This window comes from Penicillium macrosclerotiorum (assembly GCF_028827735.1).
Source record: "Penicillium macrosclerotiorum strain IBT 26536 chromosome Unknown utg000007l_segment0_segment0, whole genome shotgun sequence".
Taxonomy (NCBI): Eukaryota; Fungi; Ascomycota; class Eurotiomycetes; order Eurotiales; family Aspergillaceae; genus Penicillium; species Penicillium macrosclerotiorum.
The window spans coordinates 1,025,277-1,051,004 of NW_026643086.1; the positions used below are offsets into that span (position 1 = coordinate 1,025,277).

The 25,728-nt window shown below is 48.1% G+C and overlaps 10 protein-coding genes across 10 annotated transcripts; 4 read left to right on the forward strand and 6 right to left on the reverse strand.

Annotated features, from left to right (window-relative positions):
• Window positions 1-183: 183 nt before the first annotated feature.
• Window positions 184-813, reverse strand: N7462_007198 (uncharacterized protein; the record flags this gene model as incomplete). The annotated part of the gene is made up of 2 exons (XM_057078916.1): window positions 184-549; window positions 766-813. The coding sequence occupies 2 exons, from the start codon at window positions 811-813 to the stop codon at window positions 184-186; spliced, it is 414 nt and encodes a 137-aa protein (XP_056931586.1).
• Window positions 814-4,553: 3,740 nt separating this feature from the next.
• Window positions 4,554-7,538, forward strand: N7462_007199 (beta-glucosidase; the record flags this gene model as incomplete). The annotated part of the gene is made up of 6 exons (XM_057078917.1): window positions 4,554-4,610; window positions 4,709-4,848; window positions 4,919-4,963; window positions 5,059-5,111; window positions 5,179-7,235; window positions 7,305-7,538. The coding sequence occupies 6 exons, from the start codon at window positions 4,554-4,556 to the stop codon at window positions 7,536-7,538; spliced, it is 2,586 nt and encodes an 861-aa protein (XP_056931587.1).
• Window positions 7,539-8,045: 507 nt separating this feature from the next.
• On the forward strand, window positions 8,046-9,053 carry N7462_007200 (NADP-dependent oxidoreductase; the record flags this gene model as incomplete). Its single annotated transcript, XM_057078918.1, has 1 exon — window positions 8,046-9,053. The coding sequence occupies one exon, from the start codon at window positions 8,046-8,048 to the stop codon at window positions 9,051-9,053; it is 1,008 nt and encodes a 335-aa protein (XP_056931588.1).
• Window positions 9,054-9,358: 305 nt separating this feature from the next.
• N7462_007201 (P-loop containing nucleoside triphosphate hydrolase protein) lies at window positions 9,359-14,662 on the reverse strand (the record flags this gene model as incomplete). The annotated part of the gene is made up of 16 exons (XM_057078919.1): window positions 9,359-9,587; window positions 9,642-10,016; window positions 10,072-10,155; window positions 10,213-10,899; window positions 10,958-11,008; window positions 11,068-11,139; window positions 11,190-11,313; window positions 11,365-11,700; window positions 11,750-11,912; window positions 11,974-12,692; window positions 12,746-12,979; window positions 13,040-13,319; window positions 13,393-13,619; window positions 13,689-14,217; window positions 14,279-14,510; window positions 14,580-14,662. The coding sequence occupies 16 exons, from the start codon at window positions 14,660-14,662 to the stop codon at window positions 9,359-9,361; spliced, it is 4,425 nt and encodes a 1,474-aa protein (XP_056931589.1).
• A 1,050-nt stretch (window positions 14,663-15,712) lies between these two features.
• On the reverse strand, window positions 15,713-15,982 carry N7462_007202 (uncharacterized protein; the record flags this gene model as incomplete). Its single annotated transcript, XM_057078920.1, has 1 exon — window positions 15,713-15,982. One exon carries the CDS (start codon window positions 15,980-15,982, stop codon window positions 15,713-15,715), a length of 270 nt encoding a protein of 89 aa, XP_056931590.1.
• A 686-nt stretch (window positions 15,983-16,668) lies between these two features.
• Window positions 16,669-17,586, reverse strand: N7462_007203 (uncharacterized protein; the record flags this gene model as incomplete). Its single annotated transcript, XM_057078921.1, has 1 exon — window positions 16,669-17,586. The coding sequence occupies one exon, from the start codon at window positions 17,584-17,586 to the stop codon at window positions 16,669-16,671; it is 918 nt and encodes a 305-aa protein (XP_056931591.1).
• A 933-nt stretch (window positions 17,587-18,519) lies between these two features.
• On the forward strand, window positions 18,520-19,006 carry N7462_007204 (uncharacterized protein; the record flags this gene model as incomplete). The annotated part of the gene is made up of 2 exons (XM_057078922.1): window positions 18,520-18,584; window positions 18,643-19,006. The coding sequence occupies 2 exons, from the start codon at window positions 18,520-18,522 to the stop codon at window positions 19,004-19,006; spliced, it is 429 nt and encodes a 142-aa protein (XP_056931592.1).
• Window positions 19,007-20,551: 1,545 nt separating this feature from the next.
• Window positions 20,552-21,967, forward strand: N7462_007205 (uncharacterized protein; the record flags this gene model as incomplete). The annotated part of the gene is made up of 1 exon (XM_057078923.1): window positions 20,552-21,967. One exon carries the CDS (start codon window positions 20,552-20,554, stop codon window positions 21,965-21,967), a length of 1,416 nt encoding a protein of 471 aa, XP_056931593.1.
• A 1,293-nt stretch (window positions 21,968-23,260) lies between these two features.
• On the reverse strand, window positions 23,261-24,230 carry N7462_007206 (class I SAM-dependent methyltransferase; the record flags this gene model as incomplete). The annotated part of the gene is made up of 3 exons (XM_057078924.1): window positions 23,261-23,494; window positions 23,559-23,913; window positions 24,130-24,230. The coding sequence occupies 3 exons, from the start codon at window positions 24,228-24,230 to the stop codon at window positions 23,261-23,263; spliced, it is 690 nt and encodes a 229-aa protein (XP_056931594.1).
• Window positions 24,231-24,266: 36 nt separating this feature from the next.
• Window positions 24,267-24,685, reverse strand: N7462_007207 (methyltransferase; the record flags this gene model as incomplete). Its single annotated transcript, XM_057078925.1, has 3 exons — window positions 24,267-24,347; window positions 24,372-24,447; window positions 24,591-24,685. Coding segments are annotated over 3 exons (252 nt in total), but the record flags the coding sequence as incomplete, so codon positions are not given.
• Window positions 24,686-25,728: the final 1,043 nt, after the last annotated feature.

Below are 25,728 nucleotides of genomic sequence, written 5' to 3' on the forward strand. Positions count from 1 at the left end.
TATATAATTGAGATTTTCAAGTCAATGCCTCATATGCAACTATCTCAGCTTCTGGAGCACCAAAGGTAGGACGGGGCAAGTGGTGGAGATGACTTTTGTACCCAGCAAGAGTACGATCGTATGCGGCACGGATTTTCTACCGCGCGCCATCTGGAGGATTTCCTGCTCAATAGTGCCTGGTACTCATAGCCAGTACTCTCCGCTTTGTTGAATAGAATACAGCAACCCGTCGTCTAGCTCGTAGGGTAGCTTTTCCTTGACTGGGTCGAGGTCGCTCGCCACGCGCCCGAGCTCCTTGATAACCATCGACCATCGTGGATCGGTTTCGCACCCGTTGCGGACGCGGGCCTTGAATTCGTTCATCATCGACACAGCAGAAGTGAGGAAGGCGTAGACATGATCAGGTACGTCCCAGTTAGTGTCTGCGTGAAGCGCGTCTAGATCGTCGCTATCTCGAGGGACCGGCTTCCCGACAGAGGGGAGTCTGGACAGCGCATCAGCGACACAGTTTGTCTTGCCGGACCGGTGAAAAACCAGCAGGCGGAACTGCTGAATATATTGGGACCCAGTAGAATTAGCGTTTTAGTACGATTTACTCGCCTAAATGATCAAGAAGACTACCCTAGCACAATTAGCCTATAACTTCGATGAATATAGTTTCCAACCTAGCGAAGGAAAATCGAGAAACGTTATATCTTCTAAGAAGATAGTAGATCTTCCATCGACAGATCAAGGTGAAAATGTTATTTCGATTGAATATATTACCGCCGATAGGTGGAAACTGGACAGGTCATCTGCCTTTCTCTTCGGCATCATGTCGTGAGGGTATGGGTAGAATGTGGATGCAGCGATGTGAACTAAGTGCAGGAAGGGATGTGGGTGGGATGTAGTTGGGATGTTTGGGTGTAGTAATGTGAATGAGTGAAAATTGTCGGGAGGTGAGAGACAAAGCTCGTGGGATTGGGACTGAGGTCAGAGTCAGGTGAAAAAGAGAGATAAGAGATAGGAAATAGGGATAAAAATTAGAGATGAAAAGTGAGAGATATAAGAAGGCAAAGGAAAAAAAAATAGAGATAAGAGGCGCGAATTAGGGATATGAGCGTAGAGATGAAAAGTGAGAGATAAAAGAAGATAAAGGAAAAATAGAGATGGGAGATGAAAACGACAGGATAGCTAAACTTAATAGTTTACATTTCTGTTCGTTTTTAAATTGATAAATCAAATCCTCGGTGCCAATAGCTTCTTCTCCTGTGATCTAGCTGTCTTCCTTTGCAGACTGACTAGCCTAGCGGATTAGGTAGTATTTTTTATACGTGACTGTCCCGTTACGCCGTAGTCTTCCGGGAGCATGTCGGACCTGCTTAGCTAGGATACGTTCAATATCGTATCGAGTTTCGTCTGGGAAGCGGGGGTCGACTATGGCAAGGGCTTCTTGGGATTCCAGTTGAAACTCTTCAAAGCAATGATGACTTCTTTCTTCTTGGTAACACGTCCTTGCAGGCGGCACTTAGAATAGGAAATAGAAGGGGAGCAGCAACGATGATATGGAATGATACCGGGACAAATTTCGGATAGGTCTAATCAAAGGGGTCTAAATCGGTAAAATGCTGCCTACATCGTAAGGATTACTCTCCAGGAACAATTCAATATCTTGATTAAAGCCCTTATAGACATCCGGTAACTATGATGCGCCGCCTCAACAAAAGCAGAGCTTCTTTCTGAAATGTTGATGCAGTATGACATTTTCATGAGATTTCTCATGATCCCGATATCACTTCCTCAATTCTTCGCGGGTCTCCTCCAGGCAAGGTAAGTGTCCCTCAACGGCATTCTTCAAGGCTTGCGGACCAGGCTCAATACCCTCCTCACGAGGCCCGGGTTTGATGAAATGAGCATGAACCTTCTTATTGAGGGGGCAGTCAACAATATAGTGGGGCTGAAAACCAAACAAGACCTGTGTTGGAGACCACACGCGAGGGTTTACTGAAGGGATGTTGATAGATTGAAGCGCAGCACCGATACTCAAATCCTAGCTCCTCGCCAGCATGATATTAGCATTTCGGGCACGGACAATACCCACTATTTGTTTGACCAAAGCCTTGGCTTTTTTTGGCGCTTTCACTAGCGGCAACGTCTCGGGGCACGAAGTAAGCCGATTCTGTTCAGCTGTGAGGAATATATTTGCCGGGCTCAGTCCATGCAACCCCCGGTGAGTAATGCTCAGTGGGGTGGTGACATCGGCTCGCATTGGGGTCGGCTTGGAAGTGTGTGCCTCTCCACATCCACCCCACACTCGCGACCTGGACCACTACAACATCGGGCCGGACATTTGCCGAGCAAAGGGCACAAGGTATCTGGATTTTTTGAGGATAACCTGGCGGGTAAAGGGTCTGCGATCTGCTGATCAAACTTCTTGAATGAATCTTGTGACTTCCCCATAGCTTCGCACAGGAATTCAGAGTGTTGGATAGCTGTTGGGCTCAGAGGGCCGAATGAGCTGGTAGACGACCGGTTGCCGGTGCTGGTACATAAGCGCGGGGAAACCTACATAACTGAGCCGGGGTCCGGGAAGGCATCCCCGAACTAAAACGAAGAGTGGGCTGCTGGTCGGCGATGTCGGCAAGTAAAGAGCAAACGCCGTCAAGATCGATTACAAATTTCTTAGTGAGCCGACCCGAGCGTTGTTTACTCGGAAGGTCGCAGAGCATTGAACGAGGCCGACACCGGCCAGATTCGGGATTTGCCCGGGCCCGGGGAGGAAGAAAATTCCACTGAGATCACAGCCGACGATCGCGACGGACTATGATGAAGACCAGATCCGGGTATAGTGCCGTGCTAAGCTAAGCCGAGAGCAACAGGGCACCGGTCAAGGGAGCAGAAAAAAATGGAGGGGATATATGGAAACCAAACAAGAGGATTCTCTAGCCAAGAATGGATTAGTATCATGTAGTGAGTCGAGTCTGCAGTCGGCATCCCTGAAAGCCTGGAGCCCCGCACTTTAGCTTGTCCCCCGGCTTGCCCGGTCTCCACGGCAGCCAACGCTTGGCGACGCGGATGGCGGCGCCATCTTCTCATGATCCTTAGCAATCAAAACAGTTGAAATAATCAAGTAAAAGTCAGATGAATACAAAGATATACTGCAAACAAGAGTATGTGATTCGACCCGGATATTTGGATCGGGTTTTGATCGGTCTGGTTGGTAGCATGCTTAGATCCCCCCGGATTCCCCCAGGATGCAAGCAAAAGGGGTGCCGGGGGTCGGTTGGCCGACCCACGGGCTTGGCCACCCGACTTACCATGGACACGACCGCCAACAAAGCACAAGCATAAACCATGTGGGAACTTGAGCCACTGGTACCTTCCACGATGGGCCATGTTGGGTCCTTGCTAGGGTCAAGTGGAACGACGGGAAGGAGAAATGGAGGAGATGACGGAAGTAATCGAAGTGGCTCCCCTAGGAATTTCCCCATCGGGCAGGACGTGCGGGGATCGAGTGGCCCGCTTGCAAGACCGTGGGTTTTCTTGTTGGGGTTGTCAGTGAGATGGATCAGTTCATGGGTGATGAACGTTGTATAGAATGGGGAGATGTATTAGATCCCCGGTTGTTGGAATAGACAATAGACAATAGTCTCGATAGGTGATAAAATGCGGATCACCTCCCCATCTTGTCACACCCTTTAACCTTACCTCCCCAGCTGCGAGAAACTGTGAGGGACATATCATCGTTCCTAGCCGGGTTGGACATCAACGGAGAATTAGCGGGGATCGGGGAAACAAACAAGAGGCAAAGGGGGACGGGCGGACGGGGGGGGGGGGGGCGGTACAGTGACACGGTACCAGTGAACGCCGAAGATTAGGCGGGAGCCGTGCTCGGCAGACTCGGCCAGTGGGGTTTGGAAAGTAGAATGATGGTAAAGAGGATTAGTTGTGGATTGGTGAAGCATCGACTGATCTAGCCAACAGCCAACATGAAGGAGGGGCTGGTAACTAAAAGAAGGAGGGCTAAGACACTCCTTAGCACAACGCATCCAGTGTACTCTGTACATTCAGTCTGAATATTGACATGGAAGGCGGGAAAGAGGCTGGAACGCGAGGGGAGGCTCATAGTTGCTCGAGCCTCAGATCGCGAGGGAGCTTAGTAGTTTCATCCCTTAGGAAGGATACCGAATCCCGTAATTTTAAATCCGTGATTCCGCGTGCCGAAACCCCGAAAAGCGGGTTGATCAATGTATTTCGTACACCGTATCGAGGGCGTCGACTATCGAATAACTTGTAATTCCGGCTGTTTGTCGATCTTTGCTGTTTCTCCACACCTCCAGCTTTCCCCCCATTTACTTTTGCTGGGGTCATTACACCATGTACACATCCCTGAGTTTGGGGTAAACACGGCCTTTAAATTGAACCTTCCTCCCCGACCAGTACTGCATGCTTGGTGACGCTGTAGTTTACTCCAGAACTACCCTTCTTCTACGAACGGTGTAATTCGCTTCTCTGACTCTCAAGTCCTTGGGGTCTCTGCACTCTTCCCCTTAAAGCGTCTTCACCTGACAACCATGAAGCTCGGGTGGCAAGCGGCCGTGTTGACGGCCGCTTCGGTCGCCAGTGCGTCGGTGAGTTCGCAACCAATTCGCAGAAAATCCGAATTGCTTAATGTTTTGCCTCTTTCCCCCCCCCTTCGAAAGACTAATGAAATTATGTACCATCATAGGAACTTGCCTACTCTCCCCCTTACTACCCTTCCCCATGGATGACCGGCGAGGGCGAGTGGGCCGAGTCCTATCGGCGCGCGGTTGAGTTCGTCTCCAGCCTCACGCTGGCAGAGAAGGTCAATCTAACAACTGGTGCTGGGTATGTGTTTCCAAGGAGAGATTATGAAGGAAGTTCCACTACGGAGTCATACTGACTAACATCACCGCAGATGGGAGCAAGAACGATGTGTTGGCGAGACGGGTGGAATTCCAAGGTAAGCAAGCTATCGTCTACAACTTGTCAATTGCGAGCCGAGATAGACGATGGCTATGCGGAGTCCGGTTGACGGAGACTGACTGTATCTAAAAGACTCGGAATGTGGGGCATGTGCATGCAGGATTCGCCGCTGGGTGTTCGAGATGGTAGGGTCCTTCGATCCAGAATCCCAAATTATTAATGCTGGTGGATGCTAATTGATCGCTTCGATAGCGGACTACAACTCGGGCTTCCCAGCCGGTGTCAATGTCGCGGCTACCTGGGACAAGAGACTGGCCTACCAGCGCGGAGTGGCCATGGGTGAGGAGCACCGCGACAAGGGTGTGGATGTTCAATTGGGTCCGGTTGCTGGTCCGTTGGGTAAATACCCAGACAGTGGCCGCGTGTGGGAGGGATTCGCCCCGGATCCCGTCCTGACGGGTGTGATGATGGCGGAGACCATCAAGGGTATTCAGGATGCTGGTGTCATTGCTTGCGCCAAGCATTACATCGGCAACGAGCAGGAGCACTTCCGCCAGGCCGGTGAGGCTCAAGGTTACGGATACAACATTACTGAGAGTGTCAGCTCCAACATTGATGACAAGACTATGCACGAACTGTATCTTTGGCCCTTTGTTGACTCGGTCCGCGCTGGCGTCGGCTCCGTGATGTGCTCATACAACCAAATCAACAACAGCTATGGTTGCTCCAACAGCTATACCTTGAACAAGCTGCTCAAGGGCGAGCTCGGCTTCCAGGGCTTCGTCATGAGTGACTGGGGTGCTCACCACAGCGGTGTGGGTGATGCGCTGGCCGGTCTTGATATGTCCATGCCTGGCGATGTCATCTTGGGCAGCCCCTACTCTTTCTGGGCCACCAACATGACCGTTTCGGTGCTGAACGGGACCATCCCTGAATGGCGCATTGACGACATGGCTGTTCGAATCATGGCAGCTTATTACAAGGTTGGCCGGGATCGTGTCCGCACTCCGCCCAACTTCAGCTCCTGGACTCGTGACGAATATGGCTACGAGCACTACATCGTGAACGAGAACTATATCAAACTTAACGAACGGGTCAATGTCCAGCGTGACCATGCCAGCATCACCCGCAAGATCGGTTCGGACAGCACTGTGCTCTTGAAGAACACCGGCGGACTACCCCTTACTCACCAAGAGCGTCTCGTGGGCATCCTGGGAGAGGATGCGGGCTCAAATGCCTACGGCGCCAACGGTTGCAGTGACCGCGGCTGTGATAATGGCACCTTGGCGATGGGCTGGGGCAGTGGTACTGCCAACTTCCCTTACCTGATCACTCCCGAACAGGCCATCCAGGCAGAGGTCCTGAACTATGGCAATGGTCAGTCAAATGTGTTCGCTGTGACTGATAACTGGGCTCTCGACCAGATGGCCGAAGTGGCCGCGACCGCAAGTGTTGCTCTAGTCTTCGTGAATGCCGACTCAGGCGAGGGTTATATCAACGTGGATGGCAACATGGGCGACCGCAAGAACATGACCCTCTGGAAGAACGGCGAGGAGGTTATCAAGACTGCCACTGCGAACTGCAACAATACCATCGTCATCATGCACACTCCCAGCTCGGTCCTTGTTACTGACTGGTATGATAATCCCAACATCACTGCCATCGTTTGGGCTGGTATGCCCGGCCAGGAGAGCGGCCGCAGCTTGGTTGATGTTCTGTACGGCCGCATCAACCCCGGAGGCAAGACTCCCTTCACCTGGGGCAAGACACGCGAAGCCTATGGTGCTGCTATCCTGACTGAGCCCAATAACGGTAACGGTGCACCCCAGGATAACTTCGACGAGGGTGTCTTCATTGACTACCGTCGCTTCGACAAGGACGACGAGGAGCCTATCTTCGAGTTTGGCTTCGGTCTGAGCTATACCAAGTTTGAATTCTCCGATCTCGAGGTCACTGCCTTGAACGCGGATAAGTACACCCACACCAAGGGCAAGTCCAAGAAGGCCCCTGTTTTGGGCAAGGTCGGCAAGGCCGCGGATTATCTGTTCCCCAGTGGTATCGATCGGGTGCGCCAGTACCTTTACCCCTGGCTCAACAGCACCAACCTCAAGGAGGCATCCGGGGATCCTGATTATGGCATGGACTCCAAGGACTACATCCCTGATGGTGCCACTGATGGCTCGGCCCAGCCTCTGTTGCCTGCTAGTGGTCCTTCTGGTGGCAATGCCGGTCTATTTGAGGATCTGATTCAGGTCACTGCCACGATTACCAACACAGGCTCCGTCATCGGCGACGAGGTTCCTCAGCTTGTGAGTTTCCCTTTTCTCCTACATGCACGTGGATATTATTCAACAGATACTAACCTTTCCCCTTTGTAGTATGTCTCTCTCGGCGGCGAGGACGACCCCAAGAAGGTACTCCGCTCCTTTGACCGGGTCACCATTGCCCCTGGCCAGAAGGTCCAGTGGACGACCACTCTGACCCGTCGCGATTTGTCCAACTGGGACGTGACCTCTCAGAACTGGGTGGTTACTAGCGCTCAGAAGAAGGTGTATGTCGGCAACTCCTCCCGCAAGCTGCCACTCTCGGCCGAGCTGCCTACGGTTCAGTAAGCATGTCAATGGCGAAATGAGGGACTGTACAAAGTGAGTAGATCGAGCGTCGAGATTCTCGGCTGTATTTTCAGTCTTCATTTTTATTTTTATTTTTATTTTTATCTTTGGGAGCCCATTGTACAGGCTGCCCATCCTTCGGGCGTGTTTATGCATATAGTTTCGGTCAGCGACCGTTGAACTCGTCAATGAAATCCCGATTTCCCGAATTGCCGACCCTGGCCTGGGCCTTGTCTATTCTTGTAGTTTCTGGCTTGTCTGTGCCAACGCGGATCGCGCCGCAGTGGCGTAATCCGTAATCCGTGGGATCCATAATAGCCTATCCATGAGATCAATCCCGATCCAACCCACGTTCCAATAGCCTACTGCCAAACCCCACATCCTGCCGGCCCACTTCATTTATACAAACCATACACCCTCAGCCAATCCACCGCCAAAAAAAGACCCTGAACCTCAAACTCATACACCTCAACATCTCCAATCTCTCATATCCCATCTTTCTCAAACATGAACGCCATCCGCGTCCACCCAGCCACCCCTCCAGCTCCCTCCTTCTCTCCCACAAACCCTGCCCCCTCCTCCGCCCTCCACCTCGACCACTTGCCCATCCCGTCTCCCCAAGCCCCAGACGAGATCCTCATCCGTGTCCATGCATCTACCATAATCCGCGACACTCTGACCTGGCCCGAGATCTATGCTCACCCCTATACCATCCCGGGCCATGACTTCGCCGGCACCGTCGCTGCGACCTTCCCCGGCGCAAACTCGCCGTTCGCCCCCGGCGACGAGGTCTTCGGCATGGCGCACGCAGACCGTGGCTCCACATGGGCTGAGTACACAGTCATCCGGATCAACGAGGTCGCACGGAAACCGCGCACGCTGAATTGGGCGGCGGCCGCGGCGCTGCCGCTCAGCGCGCAGACAGCACTCGAGGCACTTGAGCACGCTGGCGTGGAGGGACTGGGCACGGAGGCCCCAAGCGGCGCGGCGCCCGGGGCGCGGCGGGTGTTGATTACGGGGGCGGTGGGGGGCGTCGGGATATATTTGGTGCAGTTGGCGGCGGCGGCAGGGCTACGGGTTGTTGCGGCGACGAGCTCGAATACGCGGAACGAGGAATTCTTGCGTGGGCTTGGGGCAGACGAGGTGGTTGAGTATGCGGCATTGGAGAATGATAAGGCGCAATTTGATATCGTGGTGGATACGGTGGGTGGAGAGGTATTGGCTGGATGCTGGGGAGTGGTTCGGGAGCGGGGGTCGCTGATCTCGGTGGATTCGGCCAGCTTTGATTTTGTGGAGGAACATAAGAGGCGGGGAATATGGAGGGATGATATCAAGGCTTTGTTTTTTATTGTCAAGGGGAGTGCCAGAGTGTTGCAAGCATTGGCGGATCTGGTTGATCGGGGTGCCTTGAAGTCGTTTGTGGCGGGCAGTTATCCCCTAGCGCAAGCCCAAGAGGCGTATGATTATGCCAGTGGGAGGTATACGGGTCGGGGGAAGATTGTACTAACGGTGTGATTGGTATGCCTGATACTTGCTCGACTGGAAACAGAAGATCTCACTTGGGTCATGCCTAAGTCTAATTGTGCATAATGCTATGGAGTCACGTTTAGCTCGAGGTATTCAAAAGATGGGGAGAACCTTGCGTGGCCTTTGATATTGAGAAGAAGAAGAAGAAGAAGAAGAAGAAGAAGAAGAAGAAGAAGAAGAGACAATGTCATATCAAAAACACTAGGATGGACGCTCTAAAAACCAGAATGAAACAATGGAAATGAGAAATCAATATCAAGCAAGCAGTCTATCTATCATCCGCGCCCAATCCATCACTCCGGACGATGGCGAAAGCTATCAAACAAGGTCTTAAATGCCGAGGTCTCCTGTGATAAAAGCGCTCTGGGTGTATCAAATTCCACAATCCGGCCCCGGTCCATGAATGCGATTTTATCATAGTCTAAAATAGTGTCTAGCTTGTGTGCAATGGCGATGACAGTTTGTTCTTTGAAGCGAGTGCGGATGATCTCCTGCATGAGGTCTTCTGTTTCCGAATCGACGCTAATGATTGTCAGTCATGTTTTCACACTACTTTGAAGAAGTTAATCCACTCACCTGCTCGTGGCTTCATCCATGATGAGAATACGACTTGGCTTGCAGAGTGCTCGGGCGAGGCAAAATAGCTGTTGTTGGCCATGTGAAAGGATATCTTCCGACATCTCCGCATCTAGCCCGCCCTTTGACTCAAGATAAGACCATAGCTTGACTTCATTTAGAGCTTCAATGATGGTCTCATCTGGCATGTCCCCCAGAGGATTGGCATTGAGTCGGACTGTGCCATGTAGAAAGAAGGCCTGCTGGGGAATGGTATTCAACCGTGACCGGACATGCGACCTAGAAATTCTGGATAGATCCACCCCGTCGATATGAATAGTACCGCTGTCGAGATTAATCACTCGCAAAAAGGTTGAGATCAGCGAGGATTTTCCACTTTGACGAAATTAGTCAGATGGCTCATCAAAAGGGCTTTCGATGGTCGACAAACCTGCCAGTTCGACCACAAAGTGCAACTTTCTCTCCTGCACATATACCGAGGGTGATATCTTGGAGGACTGGTTCGGGGGAGGAGCTTGGACAATAAAATCAGTCATCGTGATTCCGTAAAAGAGCTGTATATCGCACTCACTCGTAGGAAGCTGTCAGGCCAGCTATCTCGATATTTCCCTTTTCCGGCCAAAATGTTGGAATAGCTTCTGTCTCATGCTCCAGATCCTCTGTCTGGGCGCTTTGCACGTAAGACCGAATTCTAGATACCGCCCCGATTGAAGTCTCCAGACCTGTCCACCGGTTTACCAGCATCTGCAGAGTTCCGCTGAAATTGACTATGTTGAATAGTGCGATGCCCAGCAGGTTCAAACTAGAGGTTCCCCTCAAGGATAATGCAATTGAAATCACAACCACAGCAATTCCGGCAACGATCAGATCAAGGACCAGATTTAGCCAGCGTTGAATGCAGTACATCATGTAAAAGGGTTTCTGAGAGGTATCTAGAGCAAGTTTGCTCTGATATTGATAGTTCTCAGTCCACCCGTAGGCACGGATGCTGGACAGGCCACTAAGAGCTTCCAAGAAGTGTGAAAAAAGAGGCGCTTTGGCTTCTATATCCAGTAATCGGATTTGGCGGGATGTGCGAACATAGTATTGTGCCACGTAATAGACCGCAATGATGGTGAATGGAATGACGGCGACAGTAGCATACGAAGAGCCAACAAAGACCAAGAAACCCTCAACAATACAGAAGAGAACAGCAAGAATGGTGGACTCGAATGCTGTGTGGAGTTCCTCATCAATCAACTCTAGATCCTGGCTGAATCTAAAACATGATGGTGGTTATGGTTAGGTTTGAAAGAAGGGACTGGTGAAAGACTTACCTGTTTGTGGTCGCTCCTATATCGGTTGACGTCAGGAATGAGGTAGTAGCGCTATAAATTAAAATTTTTCAATCAAAGTAGATCAACTATCATATCTAGATATGACTTACCTCATTGTTGTATCAAGAAGAATATTGTGAAACTGGCGGGCCGTCTTGGGTACTATCATCATTCCCAACACCCTCCCCAATTTTTTAGACTGAGCAGAACTAATTGCAGTGAAGAATCTTACCATTCCGAGAGAAACGCAGCAAGAAGAGTCAATAATCCAAGTGCCCCATAGCCCCCTAACCAGTACCCAACATTTTCATTTGGTTGCTCTTCATTTGCACGAGTCCACCATTGCAGCCAGATTTCTAAGGAAAGTCAGCAGTGTTAAGCCATTGTAGAGCTTCATGGAACATTACGTGGAAATATCATGCCGGCAACGAACAATACCGAGCAGCCAAAGAATAGAAACAGTAGAGGCCATCCGATATTCTGGAAATAATACCAGTAAACTAACAAGTCACCAGTTCGCCGGCTTGCATTATCTGTGTTGTCGTTATCGAGGTTGAGCCCTTTTAATGTTTCATCATCAAGAGCCAACTCTGGCGCTCGGGTAGTGGCGGCAGTGCTGGATTTGCTTGCAATCGCGCTCACATAGCCTTGGGCAGTCACGAGTTCCGTATACAAACCCTGTTCAATGATTTTTCCACCTTCATCAAGGGCAATGACGAAATCAGCGTAGGGAAGATGATGAGCTGTAATTGAATCAGAATCACAAAACAGCCTATGTAACGGAAGCCGAACCTGAGTTTGTGGCCAGAATCACTGTTTGGCCGACCTCCTTCACAAGGCCCTCGGAAGCAAAAACATCCTGCAGGATGCATCTCTCCGTTTCTCGATCAAGCCCAGTCAGAGCATCATCTAGGATAAGAACCGGTTCTCTAGAATATAGAGCCCTTGCGAGAGCCTATGCACGAGTGTTAAGATCCAGTGAGATTATGGATTTGGAGACGGTTGCTTAAGCTTACCACCCGCATTTGCTGACCACCGCTAAGTCGTGATCCACGAACGCCAACCTTTGTTTGATCTCCAGAGGGAAGCTGCAGTAGATCAGCCTGCAAGGCGCAGGCTTGAATGACACGGTCGTACCATTTTTGATCCCATTGTGATGCACCCACGATATTCTGTTGGATTGAGCCGAAGGTTATCCAAGGAGACTGGCTGCAATATGCAGCGTTCTGATAGGTAGTAGATATCATCCCAGAGGATTCGGGAATTTCTCCCAAGAGAACTCTCAAAAGAGTTGATTTTCCACTACCCACAGGCCCAATGATCATGGTGGTCTCTCCCACTGAAATATCAAAAGTCAAGCCCTTCAAAACTGGCTCATCATCAACTGACCATGACGCAGAAAGATTGCGAGCAATGATGGAAAATGAATCGTGGCTACGATGCTTATCCATGTGGTCCACCTCAATCAGCTGCGGTTTTTGCAGATCATGGGTTAACCTGCAGTCATCGCGCTCAGTCTCGAGCAAATGCTTCTGGATTCTTTGAAAGCAGTTAACCACCGCCATGATGTCCTCCGAGCCATATACAAAGGACACCATAGGCTGGTCAAGGAGAGAGAAGAGTGTTAGTGCAGAGAAAGCAAGGCCATTAGTGAGTGTACCAGAGTCGTTAGCACGAGCTAAGATGATATACACCCCGAAACCAAAGACAGGTGCTAGGGCCGAAGAGGCATAAGCTGGAAGTCATTATGTCAGTTGGGATGGCTTTTAAAAGGGAGATTATACTGACAGAACGTGACGACAAGCACACTGTATAACCGAAAAAGGAATGAAGCCTGTATTTCTCCAGAGCGAAGATCCCGAAGGCTGTTCGCGATGACTTCCGTCAACCCTGTCATTTTAATGCTTTTCATCACTCCAAGAACCTTCGATGTGACTGCCACACGTTCCTCGACAGCTTCCAGCCAGATACCCTGGGCGTTGCCAGAGGCGATTGAGAGTGGAATACCAGCAATAAGGCAAACTGATCATAGACGCATGAGTTGAAGTTATTTCGACAGCTCTGAACCCTGAAATTACTCACCAACGACGATGATTGTTGATGCAACAGTTGCAATATTAAGCAGACGGGCTAATAACCACAAAGCGAGTATAACTTCACTGAAATTAGAATAGAGCTCATGCATTTCGCGAAGACCACTTCCTATGCGCTCAATGTCGGTACTCATCAATGTAATTGCTGTGGCGTCAGATGCGGCGGAAGTGCTCATGCGAAGTGTCTTGTCAAAGATCATGGTGACTAGGCTTCCTCGAACCATGGTGATCAACCTGCACGTCTTGTGCTCATAGATGGCATAGGAGATCTATAAAATTGAGAATAAGTCACGCTTAATTTAGACTCATGGCCGTTGTTAGTGACGAAGCGAAGCAACTAACCGCAATGCCAACATAAACGATCGCGTATGCGGCAATGAGACCATGGGCGTAGTTCTCGGAGTTGACATGTTCTGACTCGGTCATGAATTCCAGAACACGTTGGACTAAGAATGGCTGGGCAAATGTAAACGCGGTATATGCGACGCGTGGCAAGACGCCCACTAGGAACTGCCATTTGTAATGAGCGACGAATGTCCATAGCAAGGCATTCGGTCGATATTTGTTAGCTGTAACATGAATAAACATGAATTAATACTCCATAGATTGCATTTCGGGGCGTAACCTCGGTATTTTACCTTTCTTCCATTTTTCAAATAGTTCTTCAGGATTTGAAGATGCCTGGATATCTTCATCCAAGACGGGAAGGCTCTCGACGGTGAGGACAGTTCTCGACCCTTTCCAGAGCAGCCCATTTAGCCACCAAAATATGCCCCGATTGAAGATACTACTTGTTGCCTCAAGTGAACTTTCAGTGTATTCTTTCTTGAGCAATGATCTTTTCTCTGTTGACTCGAGGACCAAAACAATGACCTTGCCAATCCAGCTTACAGCGAACAGAATTGATATCAGTTGGTTATCTGGAATAAAATAGAGTGTTCGCAGTCGCGCAAGATCAAGCAACGTAGTGAGCCCAAGGAAAAGGCAATTAGTTGTTGATGGCCTCAGGGAGCGAAGATGTTCTAGATGAGATAGGTAAAGCACCAAAAGCAGGGAGACGATATTCGCAATTGCCGTTGGAATCGTCGCCCTTGTAGTTGGTGTCGATGACTGGCACCAGAAAACCAAGAGAATTAATTGAAGTGCTATGTGCAGAAGCAATGCTGTCTAGTGGTAAAGCTTAGCCCACACCGCTGGTATGTTTCACAATAAACGAAGGATGTCCCACCTCCTTTGTCGCGTACAGCCATGATCGATTGACCTTTTCCGAGGCGTAATGAAGATTCCAGATACGCAGGGCTGCCACAGGATAGAACAGAATTATCGGAAGGAGAGTTAAAATTGTCTCCTCGAACAGGAGGGTGAAGTCGAAGCCGTGGTGGCAGGACGTGTTGACACTAGGGCCGAAAACGTCCTGGTCGGCCACTGAGCACGGAAGAGCCGGATTAAGCATGACGGTGCTGAAGAGAACCTAAGCCTCTGACCCTTGAGGGCCCTTTAAGTATAATAAAGACAAAAGAGTCACGAACAGCAGTTTGGAGATCGTTGATGCCTGTGGCGGGTCCGGAGTCTGGCCCGACGCGACCGTAGCGTAGCGGCTGGGGGCGATCATTCCGGGTTGAGTGGGACCAGGGTTGATTCACAGAGACGCAGGGTTTAGCCCCCGCCTAATTAAGCCTAAGTGATTCAAGGGGCATCCTGATTTTGGTTGCTCAAGGTCAGATTTTACGGGGTAGATGACATCGACTAAGCCAAGAAAACATGGATCTTATCCTACTCACATCGAGTCATCGATACCCCGGCCTGGTACCAAACAAACTATATCTTTCAGGCATTTTGAAGAATGCCAGTTCCGCTTTTTGGAAGAATCAGGCCTCCCACATCGCCAAGGAGGTCGGTCCATAATGACTCATGAGGACTCAAATAAATACCAAAACTTAAAATCAATGAGGCAAATTCGCTCGTAATCATGGATTAAAGATTTTATTCAAGATAATAGAAACCCACTCACCCGCCCTCCATCATGGACAAACATATTTTTTGAAAAGGGCTCTACATACAACGCATAATCTTGGCCATATCGATGAGAATGGCCTAGAAAAGAAGAAAAGTCATGGCTAAGCCTCATACTGCGATATATTCCGTATTATAAACTGGTTCAGGTTGCCTTTTCACTCGATCGTGAGCAAGATTCCGAGTCATTAGGCCACCAGTCAGATAATTGATCATAATCAAAAACTCGGGAAGCGTGCCAAAGATTGCCTTCACTGCCATGCTGCCACCCGCCGCTTGCTCATATTTGAATACAATGGCGATGCCGTATATGATACGAACACCAATCAGTGGCATAGCGATCATTACGGATAAGAGGAGCGTTCTCTCGTCACTGAGGCGGCGGTTGTGTGCTTCCGCCTTGAAGGACAGGACGGTTAAGGCCACCACAATCAGCCAGCCTGCGGCAAAAAACGAGACTGGCCTCTAACAGAGAAAACTTCTGACCACTTGCAGCTGCAAGGCCAATCCCTCCTGAGATAACCATGTGAGGAATGAGTAGACCAAAGCCCCCGAGAAAGGCGGGAAGTGTCGATTGGATTGAATGGTTCCTAGACCGACATAAGTTCTTTCGCCCATACATCGTCGAACGATAAGAATGTATGAGCACTTACGATTCATGAAGAATTCCCAAAGCGGCCAGTACCAAGGGCGACAGTCCAATGCTGCCGATAATTGAGGCAGCTCGGTTCGGCGGGCCGGTCCTGGAGTGGTAGGCCATACCGTTTCCAACCAGTCGTAAACCGCACATAGCAAATACATAGAGCCATCCTACAGCTCCATGCTTTCCATGTGTGATGAAGCAGTAGATTGCAGGAAGTAAAGCAAGACCATAAAAGACCAGCTGGGCAAGCTCAATACCTTCAGTGGAGTTCGCCATGATTGAAATATGAAGCAACGAGAATTCTGACGTCGTTGATAACTCTAGAAATATTATATTGGAGTATTGAGTAGTAAATTCAAGAACCCGTTTATCTCAGATAATGCATGGGCTTGATGGGTCTCATTAGAGGAATATATCAAGCCTTTTTATGCTTGACCCTCGAAACATATTGGTTTTTAAAGTTGTGTTTAATTTTCTTGGAATAGATTGATCAACAAATTAATCTTGTCTTGAGTTTCAGCACCGAAAGCGAGGATCAGCAACTGGGCATGCCTTGACGAGTAGAGCTCCGAGTCTCATAGGACTTGTCGAGGAGCGTGCGGGCCAGCCAGAAACCTACCCGAAACCGAGGCGTTCGCGTGGGTCAGCCTTGCTAAGATTGCACGCCGTTCTCCTTTTCCGTCTGCGCAGTAGGAGTAAATCCTGGCATAAGACGGAATCGAATAAAAAGGAAGTGGGAACAGCAATGATGACGATGGTCAAGGTCTGGTAAAATTTAAACAAGCCTTGTCAGGCTGGTCGATTGTCCTTTTTTTTTTTTATTTGCAAAAAAAAAAAAACTAAAATTTGGACTACGAGTGATGCCAACCTATTTGCTCCCCTTTCTCGCTCTGATAGGAAACAAGATGCAATGTAAGATCTTCATCGCTATAATCCTTATATCAAGATTATATGCAGTCGGACTAGAATAAGGTGTCGAGAACGTTTCTTATTGACAAGGGAATTGAAGGTTCTGTGGGGTCCTTGGATGTTGAGGGCTGAGAAACAACATCCAAGGGCCAAATCAAAGCCCACTTCCACTCAGCGGGAATGATACTGTTAATACCGCAAACTTCTCTCTCGGGGACTCCACGTAGCCACCAGATATTTTCAGCACTCTTAGCCAACGCAAAAAAGTGCGCCAGTATCACAAGGGCGCGTGGTTGCTTCTCAGATACAAGGTCGAGGAACAACCTTGGCACAACTGGCGGAAACCCATTAAACATCTTACGAATGATAAAATCTGGTTCACGGGTCTGCACTGCGATGTATAGACGCTCGAGATATTGGACTGCCCCAGCATAAGCATTTCTGATCTTGTCAGAGAGCTCTTCTTCTATCTGATGTTCGAGGAGATGCTGAAAGGGCTTCAGGGGACCAGTGTATTGCATAGTTGAGCCCTGATTCCAAAGCATTGGCTGAGCCAGCAGCAATGGACACAGGCGAGACTCTGTCGCGACTAGCTGATGATAAACATTCTTCATCACTGTCCGAATTCCGCGTGCCATTGAAATCCACATGATTGGAGGCTCATAGGGCCCTTCCGATGTCTCCGACCGTAGAAATAAAGTATAGAGTGAGAAAAGAACTGCATTAAGACAGACTGCTTCGCTGACGTTCCCATCAAGATTCGCTGTCATTGGACGATGATATCGAAGAGCAGAGTCGATGTACCCATGATATATAGGGCGCAGGGAATGCGCCTCGTTTGGTAATAGTGTCGCACGGTGAGCCGCCCCAAGAGCGAGTAGCGTGTGAAGTAGGGGCTCATATTCAAACGCCATCTGCGGGACTGCTACTCTCCACATCTCATGAACCGCTGGAAGCTGAGCCGAGCTCATGGTGTTTGCCGTGCCAGTGATCCACTGATGAATTAGGCGCAACTCAAGGACCCGTAGACTCCCAAGTTCTGGGGACGGCAGGCTTGGCTGTGGGGTTCCCAACCCACTTGAGTGAACGAGGGCACTGGAAGACCGAGACTGGGATTGACGAGGGTGGTAGGTACGGGTTGCCAAAGCAGGATATTCACACGTCACGCCGTGACGAGTGCAGGGGCTACATTTTGGTCTTTGTTCATCACACTGGTGGACGATTAGCGGTTTTTCCTCTTGCCAGGGAATATTACTTTACCTTGACCTTCCGCGCTTTACACCGAAGGCATCCGGTGGTCGATTTGCGGTGGCTTAGGCGGGGTGGCATGGCCTCCTGATCTGCATAAAGACTGGGTATCCGACCGCCGTTTCCAAGAAAGTGACGTTTAATTGGACTTCTGTCAAAAAAGTCACTATGTTCAGCTCGCTTTCGGGACGGTCGGATCGTGAAAATGCCGGCGAGAACAAGTAAACTGTCATTATTTTAAAAGAGGCGCAAGTCGTTGGCCCCCACTGGCACTCGCTCTCGTGCTCGGATTGTTGCATAGTTTTGGGAAAAGCGTCAAACAGCTCAACGATGTTATTGGCTATCGGCCATGGATTACTCCGTCGGGCTCGCGGTGGGTCCCGAACAGAAGGCAGAGCTTATTGCTCCCAAATAAGCCTTATATCAGATTCAAGAGCGCCTACTGTAACGCCGAGAAGAGCTAGACACTGCCCCAGGATTTCTGAGCATATTTGTACTGCCATAGGAGCTTTTTAAATCCGATTCAATTTTTCAACATAAATACTTGATCTCCCGCAGATACTTTTGTCAATTTACTTCGGCTTAACTACCTCCGTCCGTACTGAGATCGGAAACTTGGATTTTCGATTGAGCTGTTCAAACCAAAATTCTTAGTTATGGGTCTTATCAAGACGGGTCTTATTTTGGCCGGTGGCTATGGCCTCATTAAAGCTGCATCAAAGTAAGATTTCTCTACCTTTTTGCTGAATAACCAGGTTCTTGTTACTAACATTCAATAGAGCCACAAATGACTACGAAGTGAAGAAGCAAAAGCGTCAAAACCAGCAGCAATACAAGTTCCAGTCTCAGCCACAATATCAGCAGCAGTATCCTATCCATAACCCTCAGATGGGTTGTACCTGCGGGAACCAGACCAACGATGCTCAGTCACAGCCACAATGGCGATCACCACCTGAACCTCAATCAAATTACGAAAACCACAGCAACAACAACAAAAATTTTGTATCACCGACTCACCTCCGCTCTATTCAAGATTCCCAGAGCAATCATGGTGGTTATATAAATACCCCACCACCCTCTTACAAACAGATCTATCTTTTCGAGAAGCAAGGAGGCCAGCCAGGGTCAGCGCACGAGTACTAGTCGCAGATTTAAAGACTACCGCATTGAGAAGAAAAAGTGTAATATTGCCTGCCAGGGGACTTAATAAATCGGTTCTTTTACATCGCTTGATGAAGTGGCCCAAATTTGGATTTCAGTGGGAGTCCAAGGAGCAAGATCCGGTGATTCTTTTTTTATATGCCCGTGTTATGATTGTATACTTCTAATTTACCTAGGTGCCTGAAGTGCTGAGCTATTTAAAGCCCAGTGTTCTTGCATTTGATTATTTAAAATGTATCAATTCCCCTTCATAGGCGCTCAGTGCCCGCGAGCAAAACTTTGCTCGTAGGAGTAAATCCACAGCATCAACATTTAATGATAACGATAAGATATTAATAATAATGATATCTATCGTGATTTATGAAGTAAATCAAAACTCTTGCTCAACATATGGCATACTTGGTGCGTGCTTTAACCACTGCATGGAATACAGTGTTGATCAAGTGAAAGAGAGTACTGAAACTATATTTTGAAACAGAACGAGGACGAAATGAAAAGGTGAGGTGCCTGTAGTACAGCCTAAAAGTGCTCTTGATTTCTACAACCTATCACAGAGAAGTAGCAATTGACAAAATTTCCATATCCCGCCAGACTATTCTACCTAGTCGAATTAGAAGAAAAAGAAAAAGAATAATAATAATGATCCGAAGATAAACTATAATCATTTTTTGTTAATTCTTTCTGTTATCTTTATGATAATATCTAAACGCATATTCAATTTTCTGACTGATAGGCTAGTCATGATACTAGAGGTGGCAAGATTAAGGCTTGAGTTGAGGTTCATCGCACAGCTGTCTCAAAATCTCGGCCGCAATTCAGCCCGAGAACTTTACGGTATGTAGTGTCGTCCACATGGATTCGATAGTTCAGAATTTCAGACTCGGGCTAAAATAGTTTTTGGTATGCTTATTATGACAACTCGCTGAATCAATATCAAGAAACCCGTTTGTGATATCCAGCAAATAAAGTGTTTATGATGGCATGCTCCATGTTGTCACCCCGCTTTGAGAAAGATAAAAATAACTGGCGGGTGGCGCAGATCGACAAATGAATTGCCCGGATGATACGAGAGAGCCAATCAAGTTCCAAACAGAGCCCGAAAACGCCAATTTGGCCCCAATTTGGCACCAACATAAAAGTGGATGCCTGTGTTGTCAGTGACGAGGTACCCAATCTTCTCAACAGGATTCGTTCAGGCCTCCGCTCTATTCTACATTTGGCAAGCAACTTGTTCGCCCATGGGCTCTAAGCCTTCGCAGTAACGCCAGTCCGACCAGGGTCATCGCCTCTAAGCAAAGCACATGGCCCCACATAGGGGCGCAATAGACGTGAGCAGTGAAGCAGGGCATGATGATGCGCATGTTTTATAACATGAGAAAATTCCTTGCGCGAGATACGCAACATTGTTAGTTGGTTTAAACATTTGAGACTGAAGATATTCAAAACCGTTGAACCCATATTTTTTCAAAGCCTGAAAAAGATTCGAACCTATCTCTTGCCGACTTAAGTTTCTTCGGTTCACATGCCATGGAGCTAATCGACCGAACATCTCGAAGGAGAGAAGCAGAACATCCATCGGGCGACAAATCGGTACAAACTAAGGCGGACGTATGGCGTCGGTCAACTAATGCCTATCGCAATTCGAAGGAACAATGCCAACAGTCAAGTCTGCAGACCTGGCGTCGGTCAACTGCTGCGTATCATACTTCAAAAGACCGATGCCAGAAATCGACCATGCAAACCTGGCGTCGGTCAGCTTCTGCATACTACAACTCAAAGGATCGATGTCATCAAACCACAGTGGAGACCTGGCATCGATCGGCAGATGCATGGGCTCGCTCGAAGAATATCTGTCTTAAATCGACAGCCAATTTGTTGAACCGATCCGCCGACAAGATATATCGACCAATCAGCCGATCGGACCTTTTGGAATTTCAGCCAGAGAAAGAGGACAATGAAGCCCCTAGACAACTTGAAGCACCAAAGGGATGGCCTAAAAGCAAGCCTGAGAAGTCACAATCTGTCATAAAATCGACTCAAATATCCATGCCTCGAGAACGTTCGGAATCATCGGTATCATCATTAGCATTAAATAGGCCACTAAAGCTTTCAGAGGCAGATCCAACTTCATCAGCATCGCAAGCTTTATCTGTCGAGCTCTCTACATCGAAGAAAAGACCAGATGAACAAATAAGAAGCTTGCTTAACTTGCTGGACAACGTCTCTACTCAAGCTATGCAAGCAAAGAAGATAAGAGACAGCAAGTCTCCTTGCTTGGGTGAAATTGAGCATAACTGGGTAAATTCTACCATAATCGACGCCGAAGATTCTGCTCAGGATCTACGCGGATTGCTTGAAATATATAGTTTGGATCTGTCCAAGAGGAAAGGAAAAGGAAAAGTGGCCAGTGCAAACCGCAAGCGTTGGAAGCTGCGAGATTGCCAGTTTGCCAAAGAAAGACAAGGTCGCTTAATTCGACACCGAAGCCGATTGGAACGTGTGATAGCACATCTCGAGATGCTTGAAGTACCTTCAAATATCGACTCTAACTCGACTACCGATTCTCCGATCAGTGAACTAGAGGAAGATTGTGTTCCAGAACTCTCAGCTGACCTGGGAGATTCTCCAACTGCTCTTGCCAAGCTTCCCTTTTCGCCAGCTCCAGTTCCCCGGAAACCTGTCAGTGTGATTGCAGAGTTACCTGGTAATCCAATTGTCGCAAAGGTCAAGCCCATGCCACCAATACCAAAAATAATTGTGACAAATACTCCGGATGGCTCGTCATATGATTATATAGGCAGCCCTGATACGACTCATTCCAACGAAATCAACGAGATGAGTAAATTTTTGTCTTGGAAGGAGACGAGAAACAGCATTCGTCTGCAACAATCGGAATCTTTTTCCAACATCATCACGAAAATGGAAAGAAGTCGAGTAAAATAAGTCGGACTTTTCTCGCAATTTGATAAAGCTTGATATGACGAAAGTATGTTCAACTGGAAATTTAAGGTTGGAACGAATTCGATGGGCTTTTATTTGGAATTTTCATTCAATTTGGTATCAAGTCCATCACCTTACGATATTTGAATTTGATAGGTAGTCATGACATAAACTTTTTTCTTGTTTCAAGATCTCCCATGATAATCACTGCAAATAATCTGATTAACTTTTTTTCAGAATGACTTGATTTTGCATTAGTGAACTAGGATAGTCCTGATTTTCATAAGAAAATACATGTCACCACTGCATAGACCGGAGTCAGACCAGTTTGCAAGTAGATTAATTCGTAATATATGAGCGAAGACACTTGAAGTATATAACAGATATTTAAATCAATTGAACCCCAATATGAACTAAATTATCTTTAGCTATGGGTCCATCAGTAATTCTTTTGCAGATCCTCGTTTCTCCGGTTGTCACTGAAGCATATTCCGCGTGAGGCAGAGAAACAAATTTTGTTGCGTATCTCGCAAATTGCCCTCCGGATTTTCTAGTGAGGAGGAGGGAATTCCAGCAGTTTCTCACCAATTAACTGCTCATTGGACATCAGTTATATATGAACCTACCAGAAAAAGGAGAGCAGATATGCTTTACCGTCACTGTCGGAAAAACTTGGTCGCATATCCGCTTTTTTGAAGCATTTATTTTGGCGGCAAGCCCATAATTGCTATCATACCAGCGAGGTGATGGCTTTCTGAAGCGTTGCTGTTCGAATCGCAGACGCAGAATAGACTTTTCTGTTCAAAAGATCCCATGCCTATGATAATGCTTAGTTTTAGCTGCAACAAACTTGAGATATGATAAAATATACATACAAGGGCCCCTAGATTCCAGATATCGATCTTCTCATTCTATGGTATAAAAGGTTAGGCTGCATTAGGCTACAGAGTGATTGATTGATTGATCATTCCATAGTATCCGTAATACAACCTCCGAATCATCCTCAAATGGTGTAATTTGGATTTCAGCACGTATTGAAACGGGTGTGAAAACATTCCAAATGATCCTACCATGCGATACCGTGAGTGTTTGGCTTATTATCAATGTAATCCAGGTTCTGACAATTTGAACTGATGTTGTTCCTTTTCTGAATCCCAAAAGGGCTTTTTCATAATCGAGTCTACAAATCTCCTTATACGATAAGTGGGTGTCTCTGACATAACGAGTTAAATTCATCAAATGGATATCTTTGCGGTGTGAATCAATTCTATATACATTAAGGACCTTCAATAAAGGTCATTTAGGTCTTTGTCCATATATTATATGTACTTTTGAATACAAATGGTTTGATAGGTCGCGCAATTCGTGGCGAACGCCTGCTAAAAGGGCTTCAATTCGCACGCGATCCCATCCGAGTACCCTGGTAAAAAGGGCATAAGAATAGGGACCCATGGCCTCCAGCATGTTGAGCTGATGATAACGTCCGAGCTCCTTGAGTTTGGGATCCTTGGGCCAGGGACTTTGTGGGAGCTGTACCTTGGTCAATACACAGGGATGGAGGGAAAATAGAGAAAAGACCCATAAAGAAACGTACTTTGTAGACTTCTTCTCTCACATTCACGAAACCGGCCTTCTCAAATTTTTCTTTCCAGGTAAGCACAGAGGCCATGTCCTTCCCGAATGCTCTGGACCCGGCATGCATGTTCACGACGCTTTCTAGCATGCATTTTGCGTTGAGATGTGTATTATCATCAGAATACGTGTTTACTTCCATACTCGACATCTCGAACCATCCGTTTGGGCTTAAATTGTCGAACGCGCGTCGAAATAAACAATCATGGTTGCGAATGGCACCTTCGAGCTCTCGCCCATGGATGAAGTCAAAGGGTTGAGTATATGACCATGGTTGTTCGAAATCGTCAACTTCAAATTGACAATTTGGGGGTACCCTGGGTATGTCAGAACTAAATGCAAGAGATTGATCAAAGTGAGTTATACCAGGAGGGTTGTATAGGGCTCAAATCGATTCCTATTCTCGGTCAGGTCAAGATTTTGGACGTATCTCGCAGGGAATCCATACCAATTACTTGCGTTTCGGGATGCTCGCTAGAATGGGTCAACATTAGTATTTTTGCTATTCCAGGGCTAGCTTCAAGGAGTCCTACTCGGCAAAGTCAATAGCCCATATTCCTGTGCCTGTACCAAGGTCTAATACCCGGACCGGATTTTTCACCGGTGCAAGATGTAGTTCCCCCTTTAAAAGCATAAGGTAAATATGATGGCTCTGTCACCAGCATACATGTCAATCTTTGAGCGAGCCAATTTCACGATACTGGTGAGCACTGACCAGGTCAAGTCGATCTTGTTCCTGTTCGTCGTTGGGCTGAAACAAGTCAGACTAAGTTACCCAGCCGATGATATATTGGGATTCCACGCACCAGAATATACTCCCCTTCATGATACGAATGATATCTACGACCATTCTAGAAACTCAGCAAGATTTCTTGGTCATGCCATCATTAAGTGGTATACCTCATATCTAGGTTCGTCAGCTTTTACTGTCATGCAAAAGGAGAAGAAAAGAAAGAGAGGCTATTTTTCATTCCCTTTGACATAATTGACATACTGATAATTCAGGGCGCTTGACGTTATGCTTGTGGTATAGCTAGCTTCTTCTAGGCTTATCACGAGGTGGACATCAGCAGAGGTCTGGCGGCTATTCGCTGGCCGCAAACATCACTTACGAACCGACATAGGCTGAATCGGTATCTGACAGCTATGCATGGGTTAGTGGTAAAAAAAAATATCCGGTAGAAAGAATTCTCCGAGAAGGACTGACGTCGGGCTCGATAGCCTCCGAACCATGTTGCATGTCGTGGTACATGTCCCCGGATACGCCCAATTCGGAAAGCGTTCGGCCGGTCGATCAGGAACGTGGGAGATCGAGACAAAAGATCGAGCAAGAGGATTTGGAGAAGTAAGAAAGCAGAAAGATGCCCGACTGAACCGCCACACTAACTGGAGTCTTATGACCCCTCCGACTTCACGACAACTGTTAGTGCGCCAGAGTGTCGGGTTCTGCACCATTCAGGATTTCTGATTTTGGTGGTCGTGATTAATACACGGTGACCCTGGTGCACGCAGCTTTACGCATTTACACAAAAATGTGCCGCGGTCCCGACAGTCTGGTTCAGGCTGGCCAAAAGGCTCTCACAGGCGTTAGTGAGCAGTCTAGGAAGGAGTCAACCTCTAGTGTGTTCAATGCGGCGCCTTGATTAGCCTGCCACGCTGATGCCGATCCGCAGGGCCGAAAGGGGGCCACTTTGGGCCCAATCAGCGCGCGCAGTGGGGCTTTCGCAACGGGTTGAGAAGGCTGCGATACAGCGGTTTTACTGTGGGCTTGTTTTACCGATGCAAATGCGCCCCTCTTTTTAACTGCTGGATCCTCTCTTTTGAGAAGGTGCTTTGCTTGCCCTTGTTTCGTCAGTCAGGACCAATGGGACGATGTCCTGTGTGCAACTGTGTATGGATCAGTCCCAACTTCACCTGAATAATGATCATTTTAGGGACCCGACGACATAAGAGTCAGATTGAGCCAGGATACGCCAGTCCTCAGCCCGAGGTGATATATTACAGAGTACGTACGGAGTGTTCTGTAGAGCCTCTTCGTCTTTTTGTCTCTCTGGCTCGTATCGTGCATTGTTCTCGAGGTTTGCTACCGCCGAGGAGGGGTTCTCACTGCAGCAATGACCTGTCGCGGTTGC